This window comes from Xyrauchen texanus, chromosome 3, assembly GCF_025860055.1.
Source record: "Xyrauchen texanus isolate HMW12.3.18 chromosome 3, RBS_HiC_50CHRs, whole genome shotgun sequence".
NCBI classification, from domain to species: Eukaryota; Metazoa; Chordata; class Actinopteri; order Cypriniformes; family Catostomidae; genus Xyrauchen; species Xyrauchen texanus.
In genome coordinates this window covers 20,840,457-20,862,288 of record NC_068278.1, presented here as the reverse complement: position 1 = coordinate 20,862,288, position 21,832 = coordinate 20,840,457, and the positions used below count along the sequence as shown (strand labels likewise).

The 21,832-nt window shown below is 38.5% G+C and overlaps 1 protein-coding gene across 5 annotated transcripts in view; it reads right to left on the bottom strand.

The window, feature by feature from the left end:
• mctp1a (multiple C2 domains, transmembrane 1a) overlaps positions 1 to 21,832 on the bottom strand; it is a 229,609-nt gene that overhangs the window by 10,709 nt on the left and 197,068 nt on the right. For all 5 annotated transcript variants that reach the window (XM_052106496.1, XM_052106499.1, XM_052106498.1 and 2 more), the window contains 3 exons: positions 10,573 to 10,682; positions 8,082 to 8,191; positions 5,631 to 5,728 (listed from right to left, as the gene is read on the bottom strand). In XM_052106496.1, the coding sequence (XP_051962456.1) occupies positions 5,631 to 5,728; positions 8,082 to 8,191; positions 10,573 to 10,682 (318 nt within the window). The remainder of the gene's footprint in view (positions 1 to 5,630; positions 5,729 to 8,081; positions 8,192 to 10,572; positions 10,683 to 21,832) is intronic.

The following is a 21,832-nucleotide window of genomic DNA, read 5'->3' as shown; positions in this document are numbered from 1 at the left end:
AGATATGTCCAATTAATAAAATTAAAATAGTGAGTTCAGGTGTGATTATATCACTGAAGTTCGCAAAGCTGTTTTACTCCTGGTAGTTAGTAGGTATTCATACTTCTTACTTAAGTCCACAGTTGGGGCCATATCTGCATTAGAGTTTTACTAGAGAATTTCAGAAAGACCTAGCTTTTGTCTTCCTCAAAGAGCTGTTTAAAATGCAGCCTAACAGGGTCATTATTTTCGTATTCACTTTAAACACATCATGGTCGTGTCTGACTTTAGAAGCCTCCCTTGAACTACATTTAAAAAGTTTGGGTGTCAAGGTGAGGCGATGAAACTTGACATTAGTGAATCTAATAGAAGAAAATGTGTCAAGGCAAACAACAATAAAGCCTCAATCAAAACAAAAGTAGTGCTATGACAGAAACTCAGCAAAAAAGAAGGCATGGCACATCAGAGGCTCTATTACACTTAACTGGTGACAGTTATGCAACCTTGTATGATTCATCGAGCACAGCAGCTTTAATGCCAGAGCTTTAATGACAGAGAACTGTCCTGCCAAAGATAACATAGCACACTAGTTAGAGTCAAAAAAGCACACAGAGAAAGTAAAAAAAGGAAACAACAGAAAGAACTTTAGTAGTTGAGATAAGGGGGAGCTAAAGTGACTATGGTGAGATGGCAATTTGGAGCAAGTGCCGAGCACAAAGAGAACATCCGCCGAGACGATGGGTAGAGACCTTATGCTGCTCAAAGACTGCTCCACCCTCGCTCTGCTCCCTCGTGTTGACAGTTGCACTACAAAACACACTTTGAAGTGCGCTCTTGTGGAGGGGGCGCCACATGAATGAGTGCTTCGTTTAGCAGTGTCAGACGTCGTCCCGGGACTTGCCGTTGCCGAGCACGCAATGTCATCCCACTGCTAAGCTTGGAGCCACATGGGCGGTAGGCAAATATAAATAAGCAAATGAAAGCTGAACATTTTTAATGATACTATGCTATGCTGTTTATAGAGGAGGTGAAAAACTGTGCCTGTTTCATCTCCTGTGACACCTAACCTTGCATTAGGGGCATTAAATGATCTCTAGAAGAAAACAAAAGGACTTAAGACGCCCATAGACAAGAGATTCCCGCTCTCACATCCACTGTGGAAAAAAGAAGCGTGTTAAGGTGAAAGCAGGCAAATAGCAGAGCATAAAGCACTGAGGAAAGTTTTTCAGCAACTTTAGGTAACTGTAAAGTGCGCTAATTGCTTGTTTAAACTCTAAATAGAAACCCCTGGTGCAGCAAAGACAGGCCTTTGATATGCACAGTGGAGGAAAGTTTGAGCTACTACACCGAAACCACAGAACATGCACAATCGCCTTTATCTCTCCTCAGAAAACAAAAAATTACTTTTTTCCCTGCTCAAGTGTGCCCTTCGAAGGTGATGAATTTGCTCAGAGCTGAACTGTATGCACGTCTGCATTTTAATCTCTGAAATTTGCATAGGCTATAATGGAGCCCTTGGCATGCTAATTGCTAGCGTCCCAGTTATGCACGCACTGCCTCCATTGGCTAATGGCACCATAAAGCATGTGATACAACACGTCTTAGACACCTGGTGGAGACTGTTAAGTCAGTAATGCAGGTTGAATTATATCAGAATGTGCTTTATTCCGACGTGATTCAAAGCACTGAGGCAGGCGCACAGTAGGAAATGGTATTCTCTGAGGTCGCTATAGGCAGATACATGACAAGAACATAGTGTGTAAACTGGGAAAGTAATTCAAAGAGAATATGCACCTCACAGAAGGTTTGATATATCACAGGTCTCCAGCAGCGTGGTTAAAAGGGCATGCGCTCAGTACACCAGGCTGTTAAGTATTAAGGTTTACTAACACATCTAAGTTTAAAAATACCCAGAGCATTTGTGTATAGTGTACAGTTAACCTGGCTGCTCTTCAAGACTCCTTTAACTCAGGCAGTTAATAAAACCATAAATATAATTTCTGTATACACTGAAATTAACATTACATTCAAAATAATGCTAGCAAGGTTGGTAAGGATATACACCGACAAAGCTCTGGGAGTTCTATAATGCCACCCAAAAACACATTTGTGCCAAATTGTCTGTACTATCCTATGCCATTTTGTACAAGTGCAAGTAGTGTGAGTATTGTGTTCCAACTGAAAATTGCATCAAGAAGAGGAGTACGAAGAGTACCCAGATGATGTTCTTCTTCATCTAAAATAACTGAGTGAAGAATTTTGGACACTTCATGCTCAGTGGCCGCGGCCTATTTGAGCTTATCTGGCACAAAAATAAATAAATAAATAAAATGGAAAATGTGGTGACAACCAAAACCTATGTGAAGACCGCACCATGCAAATGTGAGTTAAATGCTTTACCATCACATACGCAGTGTGAATATGTGAATATGTATATTTGAGGCCGCCTATGTATAATTGGCCCACAGCAATTACTTTTCGTTTGAAAACGCATCTTTTTCTCTATGTTTTTTTGTATTTGACAGCAAAATCTGAGCTTTTTGAAAATGTCTCACAAGTGGATAAATTTGAAAAGGCCGTCTTCGCGTTGTAGTGTGGACAAGGGAAACTGATAAATATCTGAAAACGATTACATATTTTTTGTCATTTGGCACAGTCATGTGATCTATTCAACCAAAACAATCAACATGGTGGCCCATGCTGTAACACCGCTGTTGTGGCTGCTATCCATCTGATAGCATTGTTAAAGATAAATGTTACTTTGTACATCCTTTACATTGCATTCCTTCAAAGGTGATGGGAAGTTTACATTTCAGACTGTACAAAGAACGATGATTTTTTGCATTCAAAGTAAGCGTATTTAAGCATTTTTTTATTCATTTCAGAGTGGACGAGAAACTTTTGGAAAAACCTGAAAACAGCAGTGTAGACAGACACAGACATTTTTTGAATGTATCAGGAGTAATGCCAGCCAGTTTATTAGTTACACCTGTCCATCTTCTTATTCATGCAATTATCTAATCAGCCAATCGTGTGGCAGCAGTGTAATGTATGAAATATGCAGATATGTGTCAAGAGCTTCAGTTAATGTTCACATCAACCATCAGCATGGGTAAAACATGTGATCTCAGTGATTTACACCATGGCTAAAAAACTCTTGTGCGTAAAAATCCCAGGAAATTCCCAGTTACAGAAATACTCAAAGCAGCCTGTCTGGCACCAACAACCATGCCATGGTCTAAATCACTAAGATCAAATTTTTCCCCTTTTGATGACTGATGTGAACATTAATTGAAGCTCCTTACCATATCTGCATGATTTTATATATTACACTGCTGCCACATGATTGGCTGATTAGATAATTGCATGAATAAGTAGATGTACAGGTGTACCTAATAAAGTGGCTGGTGTTAGAAACGTAAGTGTTAGATTGAAGTTGGGTAACACACTAATGCTAAAAACGTTTAATAAAAAACCTCTTCCATTTGAGACGATACTACTCTTAGAATATTCATACACTAGATGAATAGTGTAAGTGCACAGTGTAAAGTGTGGCATTTAAGACAGCTTAATCACTATATGCTTAGAGTAGCATGAACAATCATTAAAACATCTTATTTTGTGTTCCATGGAAGAAAGAAGGTCTTTCAAGTTTCTAATGACATGACAGTGAGCAAATGAATACAATTCATGTACCTATACCAGCAGTGCACTCCACATATTACAAAGAAGTTGAGTAATGGTGTACACTCACAGAGCTGTGGGAATTCTATGCTCCAACCCAAAGACACTACGTACAAACAGACTGCAGCAAAGAAGTCCTTTATATAAAGCGTCATTAGAAGCTCATCAGTTCACGTTATTCTGAGGCACCTTCAAATTATCTGCAAAAGAGGCAATGCTGGACTCTCTCGGCTTGCAGTGCTTTTATCACGGGACAGTATAGGAGGCGTGGGTCACATCAGAACCTCAAAAATAGTACTCCATTTGTCATTTGTGCAAAATGCTTGGGCCCCTGGGCATGGATGCTTTGTTTGAGTCTCTGAGGTCCCTGAAAGGCACTGCCTCGACCTCGCCCATTGTCTCTAACCCAGAAAACAGAGGTTAACGGACCTCCACAGGCAGTTTTGTGATGCAGAGCGGAACATTCCACACCCGGGAGTTCACATTGATGTTCAAGTACAGTCCGCAAGCTAATACCAAGGCTGCTTTTCTGGACTGTCCTAAATCAAAAGCCATAATAGGGCGTAGAAGGCCCAAGGTGGCTTGGTCTTCTAAGCGTGAACCTTACAGTACATCATTAGCCAGGTCTCCTTCAGGCCTCCTACCTGCAGGGACCTTCTGGGCTCCAGGTGTTTGGAGTAAATATATCTTGGCGACCTAGCTGTACTGGGCTAATTTACAGCAGGCTACCTGCAGCTGCAGGGCTTATGTAAAGCAACGCAGGGGCCAGGGATTATGACTCTGTAAAGATCAAAGCCAGTGTGCTGCCCCGGGCCCATCAAAGGCGAGCGTGTCTATGCTGATGTGGCAAGCGATTGGTCCTGGATCAGAGTCCCGTGTCACCCCTGCCGTCAGCGCCACAGGGTTTATTCCGACACAGAGGAAGCAAGATAACAGGCCGGGCTTGTGTTTACGAGCTTAGGTTTAATTGCAGTTAAACGGTAGCACCTTGCCGCTCAAACAGAACGGCGCTGATTATGAAAGGGACAGTGGGGCGGACTGCAAAACTGAGATCTCACGGTTAATGTAGAAGCAGACCAGGAGAGGATTACTGCTTTATACTCATTATACTCTATTACAAAGCGTGACTCGGTACAACACAGTGAGAAGTCCATAAATCTACTAAGAGACACGTGCAGATTGAAAACACTGCAACCCATTTACATTCAACTTAACTCACCAAAATTTATGAATCACATTCCTCACTAAGACTAATCATTAGGGAATACCATAATAATACAATTATAAGGAGTTAAATTGATAAAATAATAAGTAGCATTACATAATTTGGCAGAAGAAAGTGCCATAAGGGGTGTAAAAGTTTAGGTGAAGTTTGTGAGTTTAAAAAGTCAACAACTTGCACTCTTTCTATGGAAATGAGTCACAGGGCTGTCTGTAATGACTAGAATAGAATTCCCTGATTCTGCGTTTATGCATATTACCATAAGCAGGAAGCATAAATTAAAAAACAGAAAATAGAACGTGGAGCTGGAAAACTCTCCATAAATACATTCTCATACACTGGATACATCTGATTTCATGTTATAATAGTTTCACTATTACTTTTTTATACTTACCATAATATTATACAGACACTATAGCAACTGCAAATCAATGCCCAGACCACCATCAAGAACACCCTAACATTGTGAATGTGACTTTTGCACATGGAATCACCATTTCTTCAACATTCCTTCAAAAAAATTTAAAATCACTTTACACAGCTATGCCAGTGACATTACATAATCTCTGTGCAGGTGTCAGAGTTACAATTGTGTTTGTATTTTTTCTTAAATACTTTTGGGGTAAAAAGTATCTCGTGCAAGTGTATGTTGGTGATGGAGAGGTTGTTTGGATCAGCCCACACTCAGATACTTCAATGGATGTAGCCACAGAAAGGAGGATTGAATGAAGGAAGGAAGACCTACCACTTGAACGTCTGAGGGCACTCGGGACAGGAAGTCCAGCAGCTCATTGTTGTCGATGCTGTATGGGTCTCGTAGCTTTTTGGTGAACTTGTTCACTCCTGAAAGTTGAAACAACAGTGGCACTTTAAAGGGGGAAGAGTGCAGTGCAGAAATGCTTCATTAGAGCAAGGTATGGTTCTGAACCAGTGTCTTTTCTACTTTAAAGCAGAGTGTCTTCAAACTTTTTCGGTCCAAGGACCCATTGGTAGATAGAGATGGAGCAGGGGCCCCCTGTTAAACATTCTATAAAATTGAGTGTTGCATATAAGCCTTGCCTAGAATGCATTTAATTCCATATTAATGTATTTACATACAGTAATTTGTTATGATGCTTTTAAGCCATTAAAAAATATTCAATTTTAATTTGACTTAACAGGATAGTTCACCTAAAAATTTTAATTCTCCCATAATTGACTCACCCTCATGTCATCCCAGATGTGTATGACTATCTTTCTTCTGCAGAAGACAATCAAGGATTTTTTGAAAAATATTTCCATACAATGTATGTTAATGGTGGCCAGAACTCTGAAGGTTCAAAGAACAAATAAAGTAATCCATATGACTCAGTGGTTAAATCTGTATCTTCAGAAGTGATATAATAGGTGTGGGTGTGAAACAGATAAACACTGAAGTACTTTTTTACTCTAAATATTCACTTTCACTTCCACATTCTACTTTTGTTTTTGGTGTTTCACATTATATGAGCATATTGCCACCTACTGGGCGGGGCAAGAATACATTGTAAAGAAGGACTTAAAAATGTATCTGTTTCTCACCCACACCTATCATATCGCTTCTGAAGACATGGATTTAACTACTGTGTCGTATGGATTACTTTTATGCTACATTTTTATGCTTTTTGGATCTTCAAAGTTCTGGCCACCATTAAATAGTATAGTAAGTATTACTTACTTTCTTCAGAGCTGAAATATTCTTCTAAAAATCTTTGTGTTTAACAGAAGAAAGACATGCATATCTGGGCTGGCATGAGGGTGAGTAAATGACAATTTTCATTTTTGGGTGAACTATCCCTTTAAAACAATGTTGGTGGGACAATTCAACATTTATCTGAACTTTAGCTTCTTAAGTTTTGCTTTGTTAAAGTTATCTTAATATTTTATATTTGTTTAATACATATTTTCAATATTATTACTATCATTATTTTTTTCACCAAAGAATTTGCTTAAAGGGGTCATATAATGGTACATGCACTTTTTCAAGTTGATTGTACTGAAATGTGTGTTGGCTGTGCCTGTACACAACAATCCTATTATGATAAAAATCCATCCAGTGTTTTTGTTTTAATCTCCTTATATATTTTCCCCTGCCTCAAATCGAGCCATTCGACCGTGTGACGCCCCTCCCAGGATTGTTGATTGACAGCAGTGTTTCAACACAGACCCGCCCTCGCTCGTGAGCGAGCTGTCAATCATAGTCCGTCATCATTGTTGATACACTGGAGCAGAATGGCGCCTAAGCGATTGTGGTGTTCTGTTCTTCGGTGTAATAACGAACACAGCAGTCATTTTGATGTTCCTAAATCTGAACCGCTGAAGACGCAGAGGCTGAGTTTTGTTTACGATGGGAATATTCCCCACGAGCAACGTCAATGCGTTCATGTTTGCGCGAATCATTTTTCACCAGACTGCTTTATAAACGAGGTCAGTATAAAGCTGGTTTTGCTAAGAAGCTGCTGCTGAAAAAAGATTCGGTACAAACTATTTATATTCCCTCTGCACCTCCAGAAGAAGTAAGTGTAACGTTTTATCAAAAAAACAGTTATACGGAGAATAACTCCAGAACGGAGGGGCGGGGTGACCAAAGCTCATTATCATTTAAAGTCATATGCTCTGAAACGGCGTGCTGAAAAAAAGAGCTGTTTTTGAGCAGGTAAAATTTGTGTTTTCTTAAAATACTAATGAGAATTTTTAATAAAAGTATATTACAAAGTTTTCATTTAGACCCTAAAGATTCATATTAACTTGTACAAAAATTGCATTATATGACCCCTTTAAGATCAAACAATAATTGGCCGACCCCTATTGAAGACCCCTGCTTTAAAGGATCAATTGCTATTGAGCTGACAAGAACGCTGCTCTCTGACCTGAGTTTCAGCTTAAGTCTGATACACTGTACAAAAGAACACACATGACATCAGCTAGTAGCAACTTTGCACTGAACTTTGCAGCTTACTGTGCTTCTGCTGTGCTGGTGTTAATTCCCTTGAGCACGCACACCTAAACTGCCACTAAAATATGTGCCCTAGTGATCTATTATGAAATTAGTCGATTTATAATTCTTTGTCATTCTGAAATATGTTTGCTTTATTTAGTGTAACATGAACATATGCTGTCATATAACACGTTATCTCTTCACATATGACACTGTTTCAGAGAAACAGTGGTAGCTCACCCCAGGCCAGCACGATGTATCTGAGAGGAATAAAATATACTACGAGAGTGGCTGCAAACAGGGCAACTATGGTCATCCAGCTCAGGAAAGGCACGGTCCAGTTGAAAGTGCTGGAAACAGAGAAAAATGTATAATATCACAATATAATAATTGCTCTTTGTTTATGTTACTTGTCTCTTACAAGCATTTCCGATGATAACCATAGTTTATGCCAGTTACTACAATAAACCTGTATTAGCCACCAAATAAAAATATTGCAAAAATGACAAAGATTCTGAAACATTCTGGGGCATGATATAACAGTAATCCCATAGTATTCTTTGAAGAACCTTAGCGTACCAGGTAAATACTGTAACATGTTATATTAATATGGCTGTCATTCTGTGGCATGGTATGTATCAAAGTACCTTGGTATTGCTATCTGATAATGGCACTGTCTATACCATGGGTTGGCAACCTGTGTCATGGGGTTAAACACAGGGACACGATCAACAGAGAGAGAGGATCATATTTTATTTCTATGAAGTCCCTTGCACATACATGTGGTATACAAATCTACCACTTTGTAATCTTTCATTATAATGACGAAGCGTGTTTTTTGTTGTTGTTTTTTTTAGTTATGAGCTCAGTAGGAAGCTAAACACCATTAAAGTGTGACGAAACTGCCCTGGTCAACAACAGACGAGCTTGTGCAAACCATTCACACTTCAAAGGCACTTTCACTTTCATGGAGTCGTGTAAGTAAACGTGTCCACTTTGTGTCGGTCACATAAAGTGGATAACATACTATATTTTCTTACTTTATTTGTTAATTTTTCCTTTTTGCATCATATGATGCAAATAAGAAACCTGTGTTATCAATGTTTGAGATGTTCACCCAAACATACCTGCTTCCAAAAATGAAAATTATCTCATCATTTACTCACCCTCATGCCATCCCAGATGTGTATGACTTTCTTTCTTCTGCCGAACACAAACAAAGATTTTTAGAAGAATATCTCAGCTATGAAGATCCTCACAATGCAAGTTAATGGTACTGTTGTAGAAATTGTAATACTCATTGATCAGTAATAGTCATTGCAAAGGAATGTAGAGGGGGAAGATCTGCTTCTGTTGGAGACCTTGGGGAAAAGAGTTATAAAAACAGCTCAGCCTTTCCTGATAACGTCATTTGTGTCACAGAGTAACTCCTGTGTAATGACTGGGTCCTTCTTGCAAGAATAAAGTCTTTTAAAAGACTGTTTGATTCAGAGTGTCTCTTACGCAGTGATAATGGTTGGTTAATAATTTTTTTGCCACAACAGTACCAACATTTTGAAGCCACAAAAAGCATATAAAGGCAGCAAAAAAGTTATCCATATGACTCCAGTGGTTAAATGCATGTCTTTAGAAGCAATATTATTGGTGTGGGTGAGAAACATCAATATTTAAGTACATTTTTACTATAAATTCTCCTCCCTGCCAGTAGGTGGCGGTATGCATGAAGAATGAAAATCAGCAAAAACACCAGAAGAACTCCTCTTAGGAGAGAAGAGTGCTTAGTAAAATGAAAGTGGAGAATCTATAGTAAAAAATATTGATCTGTTTCTCACCCACACCTATCAAATCTCTTTGAAGACATGGATTTAACCACTGGAGTCTTGTGAATAACCTTAATAATGCCTCTATGTGCTTTTTGGAGCTTCAAAGGTCTGATCTGCATTCACTTGTATTGTATCGACCTACAGAGCTGAAATATTCTTCTAAAAATCTTTGTCTTCTGCAGAAGAAAAAAAGTCAAACACATCTTGGATGGCATGAGGGTGATAAAATTATTTGAGATTTTTCATTTTTGAGAGAATTATCCCTTTAAAGCACAATGACTCTGAAAACACCAAAACACATATTGTGGGATTCAAAAGTCTGAGTATGATTCAAAATGTTCAATTAAACCAGGAGATAAACTGGAAAATATAACATTTTCTTACTTGATCGTCAGGTTTTGTTCATGCCAGCTCAAGTGTATGCTGTCATTAAAGATGAAGGAGGACATAACAAATTTTGAAGAAACTCTGGAATTCATGATCATTTGTTCAATTAAATAAAAGCATTTTCTCAACTGGACTTTTGAAACACACGCTATGTTATACATACATATAGGCTACATATATGCATCCGGGGGTGAACAACAAGGAAAGATTAAAATGGCACTTCTTGTCAAAAAGATTGCCAGTCCCTGGTACTATGGTATCGTCACAGTACATCTTTGTAAGGGCTGTTTAAAGGTGCACCCATATAAGTGAATTATGGTTTTACAGTATTAACAATAACAGAAACTATGATTATCATGCAAAACATTTTAGGGATCTTTCAAAATACAGTATTATATTTGCTCTAATTCCAGTATAAAAATCCTTGTGTGTGTATTTAACAAGCAGAGTAAGATGTGACAAAGGTTGGCACTGAGATGCCCACGTCTGCTCAGGCACAAGCAGAGAGAGCTGAGACTCACTTCTTTATCCTCTCACCATAGGAGGCCACTTCATCCAGAGCATTCTGCACACTGATACACACATCCTGAATGGCATACAGCTTGTTCATGAAACCCTTTCTCTCTGAGTCCTGCAAGAATGAGAGAGAGACAGACAGAGAGAGAGAGGCTGGGCAAATGCATTTTTACACAGCTGAACGAGCATGAGGAGCATCAAAGCTCTCACTCTCGGCTTATGAACACTCCAAGTTCTCCATGCTGCAATAAACATTTTTAAAAAAATCATCATGCTTTTTGTAACAATAAAGAGGATATTTATTCATTATGCTTCTTTTTCTGAGAGGAATAGCCATGTTTGACCAGGCTTTACAGTGATGGCATCATTGTGGCCGTCACCACCATCATTAGCATGAGCACGGAAAGCCTTTACTTTTCAGCTTTTGATGGCTGACAAATTACAGAACTGGCCACAATGACCCCAAAAATAAGCCTCAGTTAAATATTTCCACAATCAGAATGCTCTGACTTTATTCATAGTACATGAACAGTCATGCAACAGTTGGGCTGACGGACTTAAACAGAATGTAGTGTGGATACACAAACAGAGACTGTTGATGTGCTGAGACACACACATACATGTAATCTTCACCTTAAAGAAAAGAATGTATATTTTTCAATTGCATTTTTACGTTACACTATTCACAACAGATAGATTGAGGAATATTGAAGAGTTGGGGCATTGTGAGGTAGAAAGGTAGAAAAGGGTGGAATGAGGTCCCAGGTCACTACCGATCTGAGGTATACAAGGGATAAATCAGGTCACAAGTTCATACTGAGAGATAGTATAATTGCAATCACTATCCACTCCACACTGTGGGTCATGCAGCTTTGTGCACTTTGAGAGATGTTGATAGCTGACAGCTAAATAAAACTAAATAGACGAAGGGGTGGGGTTGCTTCGTGAAGCATCTACATGTTTCCATTGATCATGGTATAGATATTAGGAGGGTTGTACATGCTTGTTTTGATTTTTTTGGGGGGTTGACCAATCAGTGGAAAGGGGCGTTTCATGCCCACCCACATGTGCAAATCAAACATTCATGCTGTTTATCCATTTCCTACCCAAAAACTGAAAATCGAACTATCAAAACGTATACAGAATGAAAACAACTCGGGGTCACATTACACACCAAAGTCTAAATAATAAAAATTATTAAATACATTAGCCTAAATAATAGTTTTTGGATTTATGATAAATATTTTATTATTAATAATTATTATTATTAAATAAGAATTAAATAATAATTCTTTATTTTCATAAAGAACGTGAAGCCTGTTTAAGAACCGTTAATATATTTTGCATTGCAAATGTTATATTCAGGACAATTAAACACATTTCCCTCCCAAATTCTCATTATCTTAATATGTCCAGACGTTTTACTTTGTAACATTTTTTTTCCCCTTTTTCTCATTAGATTCTGATCTTAAGATTTTAACTATACATGCTGTACAAATATACTGTAATTTTTTTTATTTAAATACACATAAAGTACAACAAATATGACAAAATAGTTTTTTTATTAAAATTAAATCCAATTAAAAAAATTGTAAAAAACATTGCCAATATGTATAAAAACGTTATTATATAATTACACTAATGATTATTTAATTTATATATTTTTCATTTTATTTTTTTGCACGACAGTAATGAGAGTTAGTTTATTTAATTTTTAGACCGTAATGAGATTTTTCCTTTTGGTATAACGAAATGAGAATTGCAGGATTGCCTAATTGTCATGAAAGAAATGTCACAACACACAAAACAATTATTAATATAATACACTATAATAAAAGGTCTTATAATTAGACTTTACTTCCTTTAAGCAAAATATAATTCTGTATTTCTTTCTTTTGATTCTTTGGTGAAATATAAACCTGACATGTTTCAAGATATTCACCCTTTCTTCTACTGAAGAACCATTTGATGAGAAAACCTGGTCTATTAGCAATGAGCAAAATCAACTACAGTTCAGATTCCCAAACCATCTCACAGACCCCTCTAGATGAGCTACACAAATGGACTGGCAGCACTTAAGAAAAAACTAAGTGACCAGGCAAAATGGAACTAGCAGGAGGGCACTGCAATGTAGCAGTGAGCATCGCTGTGCCTTTGCCCCAGGTCTGCTTTATGAGAGCTCCAGGCCTCTGCTCAACTCTGCCCAGCCTTATCTGGAAATACTTCAGTCACCATCCTTGGGCCTTTCATAAAGACCAACTGAAATGTCATTGCAATGGATACTGTCCTCAATGAGCCGACCAGGTACTGACCCTCTGGATCAAAACCCACAGTGCAAATCAAAGCACAAAAAGACAGATCTCTCTCTACAAAGAGATATGCTTACGTAAGAGACTTAAAGATGAAGTTTGTCATTTTCTCAATGTAAAATACCTTCGCCTATCCCAGTTTAATATGAAGAGCCAAGTAAAGTTGATTTTCCCAAAGAATGTAAATTCTTTTAATTTGAGCATCCAGATAGGCTTGGCATAGCAACACTGGTTCAACAAATAGCATGAGTTTGGAGCAGGACTATCTGCTTTTCGGCAAATGGCAGACAGGAGGGGTGTTCAGGAAATCGTATTAAATTGCAATTATGTTATGTGACACTAACAGCACAGAAAATATACACTTCTTGCATTGATCCTGCACATTATTTGCACTTAAACTATTTAATCCCAAATTTGAAATTGAAAGGGTCTAAAAAAAGTTGTTGCTGTGTTTTACACAAAGATGTCAATTATAAATGAAGTGTAGACAGTCATGGTTTCATGTGAAAATTTTTACACGAGTGCTTTAAATGTTCACGTGGCCAGAGCCATTTAATTCCACTGTGCCCCTCTGAAAGATGATGTCTCAAAGCTCTTTAAAAGAAAGTAAAATTGTGGCAGGGCGGAGGGCGGGGCTGGGTTGTGATCATACACACCCGGTCCCTTATCAGGCAAATTAAGCCTCAGAGAGGGATAAAGGTGGAGCGACGAGTGAGAGATCGTTTACGGACATGTCCGTCATGTGTGTTTGTGTCTTTTAAGTTTCTCATTAAACTATTATTTATATTGTCAAGCCGGTTCTCGCCTCCTCCTTTCCATTGATCCCTTTACACTGGTGCCAAAGCTCCATGTGGCGTGGCAAGGAGTCGATCAGTCTGTGGCACTGCTCGGGTGTTATGAGAGCCCAGGTTGCTCTGATAGTGGCCATCAGCTCTTCTGCATTGTTGGGTCTGGCATATCGCATCTTCCTCTTCACAATACCCCATCGATTTTCTATAGGGTTAAGGTCAGGTGAGTTTGCTGGCCAATTAAGAACAGGGATTGTCCTTAAACCAGGTACTGGTAGCTTTGGCACTGTGTGCAGGTGCCAAGTCCTGTTGGAAAATGAAATCTGCATCTCCATAAAGTTGGTCAGCAGCAGGAAGCATGAAGTGCTCTAAAACTTCCTGGTAGACGGACCTCACAAAACACAGTGGACCAACACCAGCAGATGACATGGCACCCCAAACCATCACTGACTGTGGAAACTTTACTCTGGACTTCAAGCAACGTGCCTCTCCTCTCTTCCTCCAGACTCTGGGACCTTGATTTCCAAAGGAAATGCAAAATTTACTTTCATCAGAGAACATAACTTTGGACCACTCAGCAGCAGTCCAGTCCTTTTTGTGTTCTGACGCTGTGTCTTGTTCAAGAGTGGCTTGACACAAGGAATGCGACAGCTGAAACCCATGTCTTGCATACGTCTGTGCGTGGTGGTTCTTGAAGCACTGACTCCAGCTGCAGTCCACTCTTTGTGAATCTCCCCCACATTTTTGAATGGGTTTTGTTTCACAATCCTCTCCAGGGTGCGGTTATCCCTATTGCTTGTACACTTTTTTCTACCACATATTTTCCTTCCCTTCGCCTCTCTATTAATGTGCTTGGACACAGAGCTCTGTGAACAGCCAGCCTCTTTAGCAATGACCTTTTGTGTCTTGCCCTCGTTGTGCAAGGTGTCAATGGTCGTCTTTTGGACAGCTGTCAAGTCAGCAGTCTTCCCCATGATTGTGTAGCCTACAGAACTAGACTGAGAGACCATTTAAAGGCCTCTGCAGGTGTTTTGAGTTAATTAGCTGATTAGAGTGTGGCACCTGTCTTCAATATTGAACCTTTTCACAATATTCAAATTTCTGAGATACTGATTTTGGGGTTTTTCATTAGTTGTCAGTTATAATCATCAAAATTAAAAGGAATGAACACTTGAAATATATCAGTCTGTGTGGAATGAATGTATAAATTATCCAAGTTTCACTTTTTGAATGGAATTACTGAAATAAATCAACTTTTTGATTATATTCTAATTATATGACCAGCACCTGTATAGTCCATTCTCTCAAGCACCAATGATTTAAACAAAGACAGCATATAAGAAGTTGGTATTGTAAATGTACTGGATGCAATGAATTAGAAGAATTGAAAAATACTTTATTTGTGTATTCACCGCATCCTTGATGGATGTCAGACATACTGTATTTCTAGGAAAGTGACACACTCCATTTATTCACATGGATACTGTGATTCTCGTCAGAATTTGGATGTAGCTCCACTAAATTAAGTAATTATTCATAATAATTTTCATCTATTGAAACACATTTTGGATAGTATTAACAGTGATTGTATTGATACGCACATCATTTTGATTTTGAAAAATGTAAATCATTAATCATCAAGAATACTTCTAAATTCAAATTACACTTCAAACTAAATGAAAATATATATATATAAAAAAAAAACTATACTAAATCCAGCCATTTTACTCTTTCCAACTTCTTCCACCAGCCCCTTTTAAAGTGACTTCAAATTCACTGTACGACAACAGGTGGAATATTACTAATCAAAATTAAATTAAATATACAAGTATAATAATACATATTAAAATTACAATTAAAATAATAATAATTGAAAAAATAAACCATAACTTTTAGAAAGTAACACAAATCTCATATATATTTTTCAACAAACAGCTTCAAAAGCAATTGAAGGAACATCATTTGATGTTCTGTACTTTAAAAATTTGGACATGGAATTTATTGCCACCTTCTGGTGGAATCTCCAAATTTCAAATGTAGGATCTTGATTTGGATTTTGAGCTGAGTTAAGGGGTGGTATTGAAACATCTTAAGAGCAATGATATATTTCTCAGGAAAATAGCAAATTGTGCTTTGCGCCACTTCATTTACATACAATACACCCTCAGTGTGTGCGCCTACACCCACAGTGGCGCAAACACTCCCACCCATGCCCACTTGCGCTGGCACAAATATTGCACTTAGAATTAGCGCTCTAACAAAAACTGGACATGACGTTTAGCATGGGTGTAGCACATGAAAATAGAGCCCATAATGTTTAAAGGGTATATTATTGGTTCATTAATAAGATTGCCCTTACTCATATAAATCATGCTTACAGGACAAGTAAACATGTAAGTGGAGCCTCATTTTTGAATAGGTAACTTCTTGAGTCCCATTATAAAATTGCAGATTTTGAAGTATTGTTACAAAAGATGAACCAAAGTTAAAATAAAAAGAAATATGCATTTATTCTTGGTTTATCATTTCCTTTTCCCCCACAATATTGGTTAGTAAAAGTTAGTAAAAAAAACATGTCACTTTATTGTTTGCAATTTTTTATAGTGTCCTATTAAGCAACTAAGCAAAATTTGACCCTACTAGTAAAAAAATTAAATGGGTTAAACATGGAAAACTGTTCTGAGAAAAGGTATACAAGACTGAGAAAATTGTTAAATGAGGCTGGTACTGGAATCACTCAACCATTACTGCTGGGGAGAACAAAAAACTAAGATAGTTTGCTGATCTTAGCTAATTTCAGCTGGTTTAGCTCATCGACAAGCTGGTCTCCCAGCCTGAATAGTTGACAATTACCTAAAACCAGCATACAGACCAGCCTGGCCAGGCTAGGATACCAGCAAAGATGAGCAAACCAGCTTAAGAGACCAGCTTTTTTTTTTTTTTTTTCAGCAACAATTTCCCAGAAATTAAGAAATATGCATGTGTTTATAAAACTGAGAAGGATCTCCAGAAAAAAAATCACATCAAACTGTCCATAGTCCCTCAATGCACATACACACACTCAACCATCCATCTCCCATGTTACATGCTGGATCCCACATTTGAAAAATGAACCCCTATATAGCATGCATAACCACACTGCCTTCCCAAAAAGCAATACAAGACAAATAGATATAATTAGACCGCATCCCAGGGTTATTTTTCTTAGCAAATATTTAACAAGACGCTCTTCTCTGGACTCCCATCTGGTTCGTGTTATCAACTGAAACAAAAGTCCAACATACACTACATTGTATCAGGCCCTATATGAGGACTTTGAGGGACAAGGTATCAGTGTGTGTGTGTGTGTGTGTGTGTGTGTGTGTGTGTGTGTGTGTGTGTGTGTGTGTGTGTATGTACGAGGGTGGAGGTGCAGGTCATGGGTCTCTTCAGTCTAAACCATTGCCACATGGCCCTCAAACCATGAGCTAACACTGATTTCCTGCCTTCAAAAGTGGATTGAGGAAGGCAGGAGGTTGGAATAACACTAGCATGGGGAGAGGTTTGTTTTCACTGCTCCTCCGCACTTCTCACACACACTCCTACACACCAATCTACGTGCAGTAGCAACCTGCCGCAGAAGAGCCCACCAGCCCAGGCCCCTTGCCTCAGGCATTTCAAGGAGCTCCGCTGTGGAACCTGACTGAGTTGTGGGCCATTAGTGCTGCACACGGGCATTCCATTACCTCAGGTTTTCTTCCTCACGTAATGCGGACACACATCAAGACACAGCAGGAGGCACAGTGGATGTCAGCAGGCAAAGGGAAATTGATATTTAGTCAAAAATCAGTTCTGTTTAAATTATCTTCCAATAGTGTCAAAGCTGAGCTCTGGTAAACAACTGTAAATCTAGATCACACAAATTCACAGTTCTAATTGGTTACTTAGCGTATAAATGTATCCAGACCAACTTACAGTACACTTATTATATGGTTAGTTACCCTGGAGCTACTGGAGAGTAAGTGCCTTGTTCAATGGGCTTGATGGTGATATTTCATGGATTGAACTGTTGCACGATTTAAACCAATCTTGACCAACCTATTGGCACATTAAAAGAAAGCTCAGGCTCAGAGTCAAGAAAGTTTTTGGAAGTTACAATTGTTTGAATATGCTGTCTAATGATGTTCGCTCATAATGAAATGTAAATGAATAAAATGTGAACAAATAATCCTCCGGTGGGCATCCATGTGAACGCTGAATGTTGCAGTAAATTGTTAATCATGCATCTCCAAAGCAACATACGGTCAGCAAATCAATGTTGTGTTGGATTTCTTGTGTTTGTTTTTGTTCTTCTTCTCTTTTATGGCGGTTGGCAAAACAAGATTACCGCTTAATGTGCCCTACCACTTCCAACTGAATGTCGTGATGTTGTGAGAATGAGCTTTGAGGCGTTCAACTCTTGCCTGTTGAAATTCTATGCTTATAGCGCTCCTTAGTGGTTTAGAGCTGCTAATTACTAACTCACACAGTGATGCGATTGCACTAAACCTATTTTGGTTGAAAACCTACTGTACAATCTAAAAGTTACCAGCTCAGATCTATAAAGAAATGTTCCAGGTTCAATATAATTTAGGCTCTATTGACATACTGTAGATTATCATAGAAATATATTTCCTTGTCTCTCAGTTTGCAAAAACAAGAAAAAATAGTGTTTACAGTACTCTACTTACAATGGAAGTCTATAGGGCAAGGCATTGCACTGGGATACATAGTGTACTGAGCTACACTTTCAAAAGCCTAGCCACAACACTTTATATAACTTTATATAACATTAAAACATTATATAACATTACTGCTTGCTAAAATAAAGACCAGAGTTATAAAATAGCTTACTATCCTTAACGTGACAAAGTTATATCCAATATTTCAACTTGGCTACTGTATGTCATGACCATGTAAAACTAATGAACGCCCAATACTGTGCCTCCACTAATATGTGGATTTAAACAACTTTACAGCTCTTTTGCTTTTTACAGCACACATTTTTGTATAGAAGAATTTATTTAAATGCTTTAACAAACATCTGAGCTTAACATTTCTGCCTATAAACCCTCTGGAATGCCTTGCCCCATAGACTTCCATTGAGCAAGTGCATTACTATAAACATGACTTTTTCTTGATTTTACAAACTGGAGGTATGGGTCGGGGTAATTTTTTGTGGCAATCAACAGCATGGCACAGATGCTGTTAATGGAGCTTAAGATGTTTTTAACCCAAAACTTTACTTTACTAGGCTAAGCCACCAATATTTTAAGAGCACAGTTCTCTGTTTTAAAGTGCAATGCTTACTGTAAAATTGCTAATATGAATTATCAAATGACACCTCAATTACACTAAAAGCTAATCATTTCTAACATCAATGGCTGACAAATTAATGAACAGACTTCCACAATGAAAGCACATGGCAACACAGTTATGATTAAGCAGTGCGCAAGATGAGTGCAGCTGTTCGGTACCCCTGGCATATCCCCATTACCAAACACCCTAAGGCTGCTAGTGCTACAGGCAAGCAGAGGCACGTCCATCCCAGCCAGTTCCCAACATCAGGCTATTCGCACCTCGCTGTCCCACCAGGAGGTTCCAACTCCTTCACAATGGGCACCCAGCATAGTGGGAGCCTGATAAGGTTGGCACAGACCAGGACAGACACTTCGTAGAGGGCATATCTTGTTTGTTAACGACAGCAGGAGGGGGACCAATGTCCCTGAGGCACCAAACTTCATTTACACCAAAGCCAGAGCCCCAACGCATGAGGACGGACCCCCAACCGGGCCTAATCCACACCCACGCCCTTCCCTTGGTGTGTTCGGAGGAAGAGAAAACAAGATTCTTTGATCTACCCAGCACTAAAGGTGAGGCTAACAAAGGAGGCAGATAAGATAGAGATCAGGATGAAAATAAAATCATTTCACCCGGGCTGGGCTGCTCCCTGTATACACATAGTATTTGTTTGTCTTCTCTTATTTCAAGCCAAAGGCGCACTGACCCAGAAGTAGAGAGTGATATCACCAAGGAAAAGAGCTCCACACCTCGGATGGCAAATAAAGCCAACACGAGTCCCTTCAGACAGCCGCAAGCCCACCTCTTATCAGCGAAAACATGAAAAGGAAAACAACACTTTAAATAGATGAGTGCATTAATTTTCCAAAAGTAGTTCATTAGCACTTTATTCATAATGAATGGGACGGGGAAGAGACGTACAGGGAAAGGCTTGTCAATGAAATTGTTCCTCATCTTCGTGTCTGAGCACTTTGGGAGGTTAATTAAAATTGCAGTTTAATTAGATTTGAGGTGTGTGTCAGACTAAACGGAAACTCCCCTGACTGCTTGCTTGATCCCAATAACTGCTACCCCAAATACAGCATGCCAAAAAATACTTCACATCAAAAGGAAAACAGTTCACATAGAGGCATATTCACACACACATTAATGGTTTTAAGTAGTAAATATAAACAAGAATCTTTTGACAGAACCTCAATTGCAATATAAAAAAAAAAAAAATAAGTTTACTTTATTTACTCATAAGTAGCCATATGAGAATGTTATATAGTGTACATGCAATTTGGGACTTCTCTGTTTGATCCTCCCATAAGATAATCTAGTTCAAATCAACACATGTGGGATATTTCTTTGTAAACATATATTTATGTTAAATATTTTTAAAGACATTTTCCCTTTTTATAGTTGAGCAAATGGAAAGTACTGGGATGGCATCGGCAAATGTCACAGGATGGATTCCTTTTGAGAGCACCATGACTCAACATGTTAGAAGCATGTATGCTAACCACTACACCATGCCTCAGACAAAATCTTTCATACAGGTTTAATAAAGTTTTCCTAAAAACTGTCATGTTCAGAATGTTGTGAAAATGTTTAATTCTTTTCCAAAAAGAAAGAACAGGAAGTAACTTCAGTGGGTTTCAAAGAACCATGAGTGTGAAGTTTAGAGGCATTGTCCTCACACTTCAAATCCCCAGTTTCTACTCTCCCTCAAATCCCAAGTGATGCTTTCCAGGAATATGTATCGGGTCAGATGCAGTAAGCCACACAACAGTATGTAACCACAGGGGCAGCAAAAGAGCTATTGAGCTATTCCCTGGAGATCCATAAGCTCTCACTGTGGAATTCACTCTTGAGACAGCATTCTGGGCCAAGGTTTAACAAAAGTCATTTTGACTCTTCAGCGGCTACTGAACAGTATTTTATTCAGATTTGTCAAGTTAACATTGAATTAAAAGTGACAGTAAATCAGGCTGTATTCAATTCCCTTTTTAAATAACTTTTAAGGGTGGTTTCACAAATAATCTCAATCAAGCTATTATGTCATAATGAAATGCAAGCGGACTGGTAACTATTTGCTTCTAAATTGCACTAATCAATCAAACCACAAAAGGAACCACAAACAAACCATACTCAGTGGAATGAGTACGGTTTCTATGTGTGTCCTTAAGGCCCCAATTTCCTTCATATGAATTCGAAGAATGAATTTGCGTGACATCATTTAGAACAAAATCAGGCAAAAAAAATTGTGTTTCGCATTAGTTTCGTTGGTTGGACTACACAGTATAAGGTTGCTTTTGATTACTAGGAAATGCAGCTAACCCTTCTATGTGTAGATCATACAAATTGTGTCCATCATAGTAGCAAATAGCCCTGCTGGGGGATAAAAATGATAACAACCAAAACTTGTTTGGTGATCTTTAATGATTAATTTTGGTCTCTCAGACTGGCCAAGTTAGTAATCTGCTGGTTTAGCTCAGATGCCAGCTGATCTCCCTGTCTTATTAGCTAAAAAGTGCCCAAAACTCCTAAAACCAGCCAACATGGCTAGGCTGGGAGAACAGCTAAGACTTGCCATCCAGCTTAGGCTGGTTTTAGCTGTTTTTCTTTTTTTAAATTAATTTTTTTTAGCATGGAGGAAAAATTAAGAGATACACCTCTTCACTTTTCATGTTGCATATGCATCTCGCTCCTTCTATCTCCTCCTTCCTACATCATCTTCCTCAAATCACATATCAAAGGCAGGTTTTGATCATGAGGGCCCTCATTTTAAGGAAGAGCCTACAGAAAACTACCATAGAGGCAATTGTAACTGCCTCCTGGCATGTCTTGTGCTGTGACATGCAGAT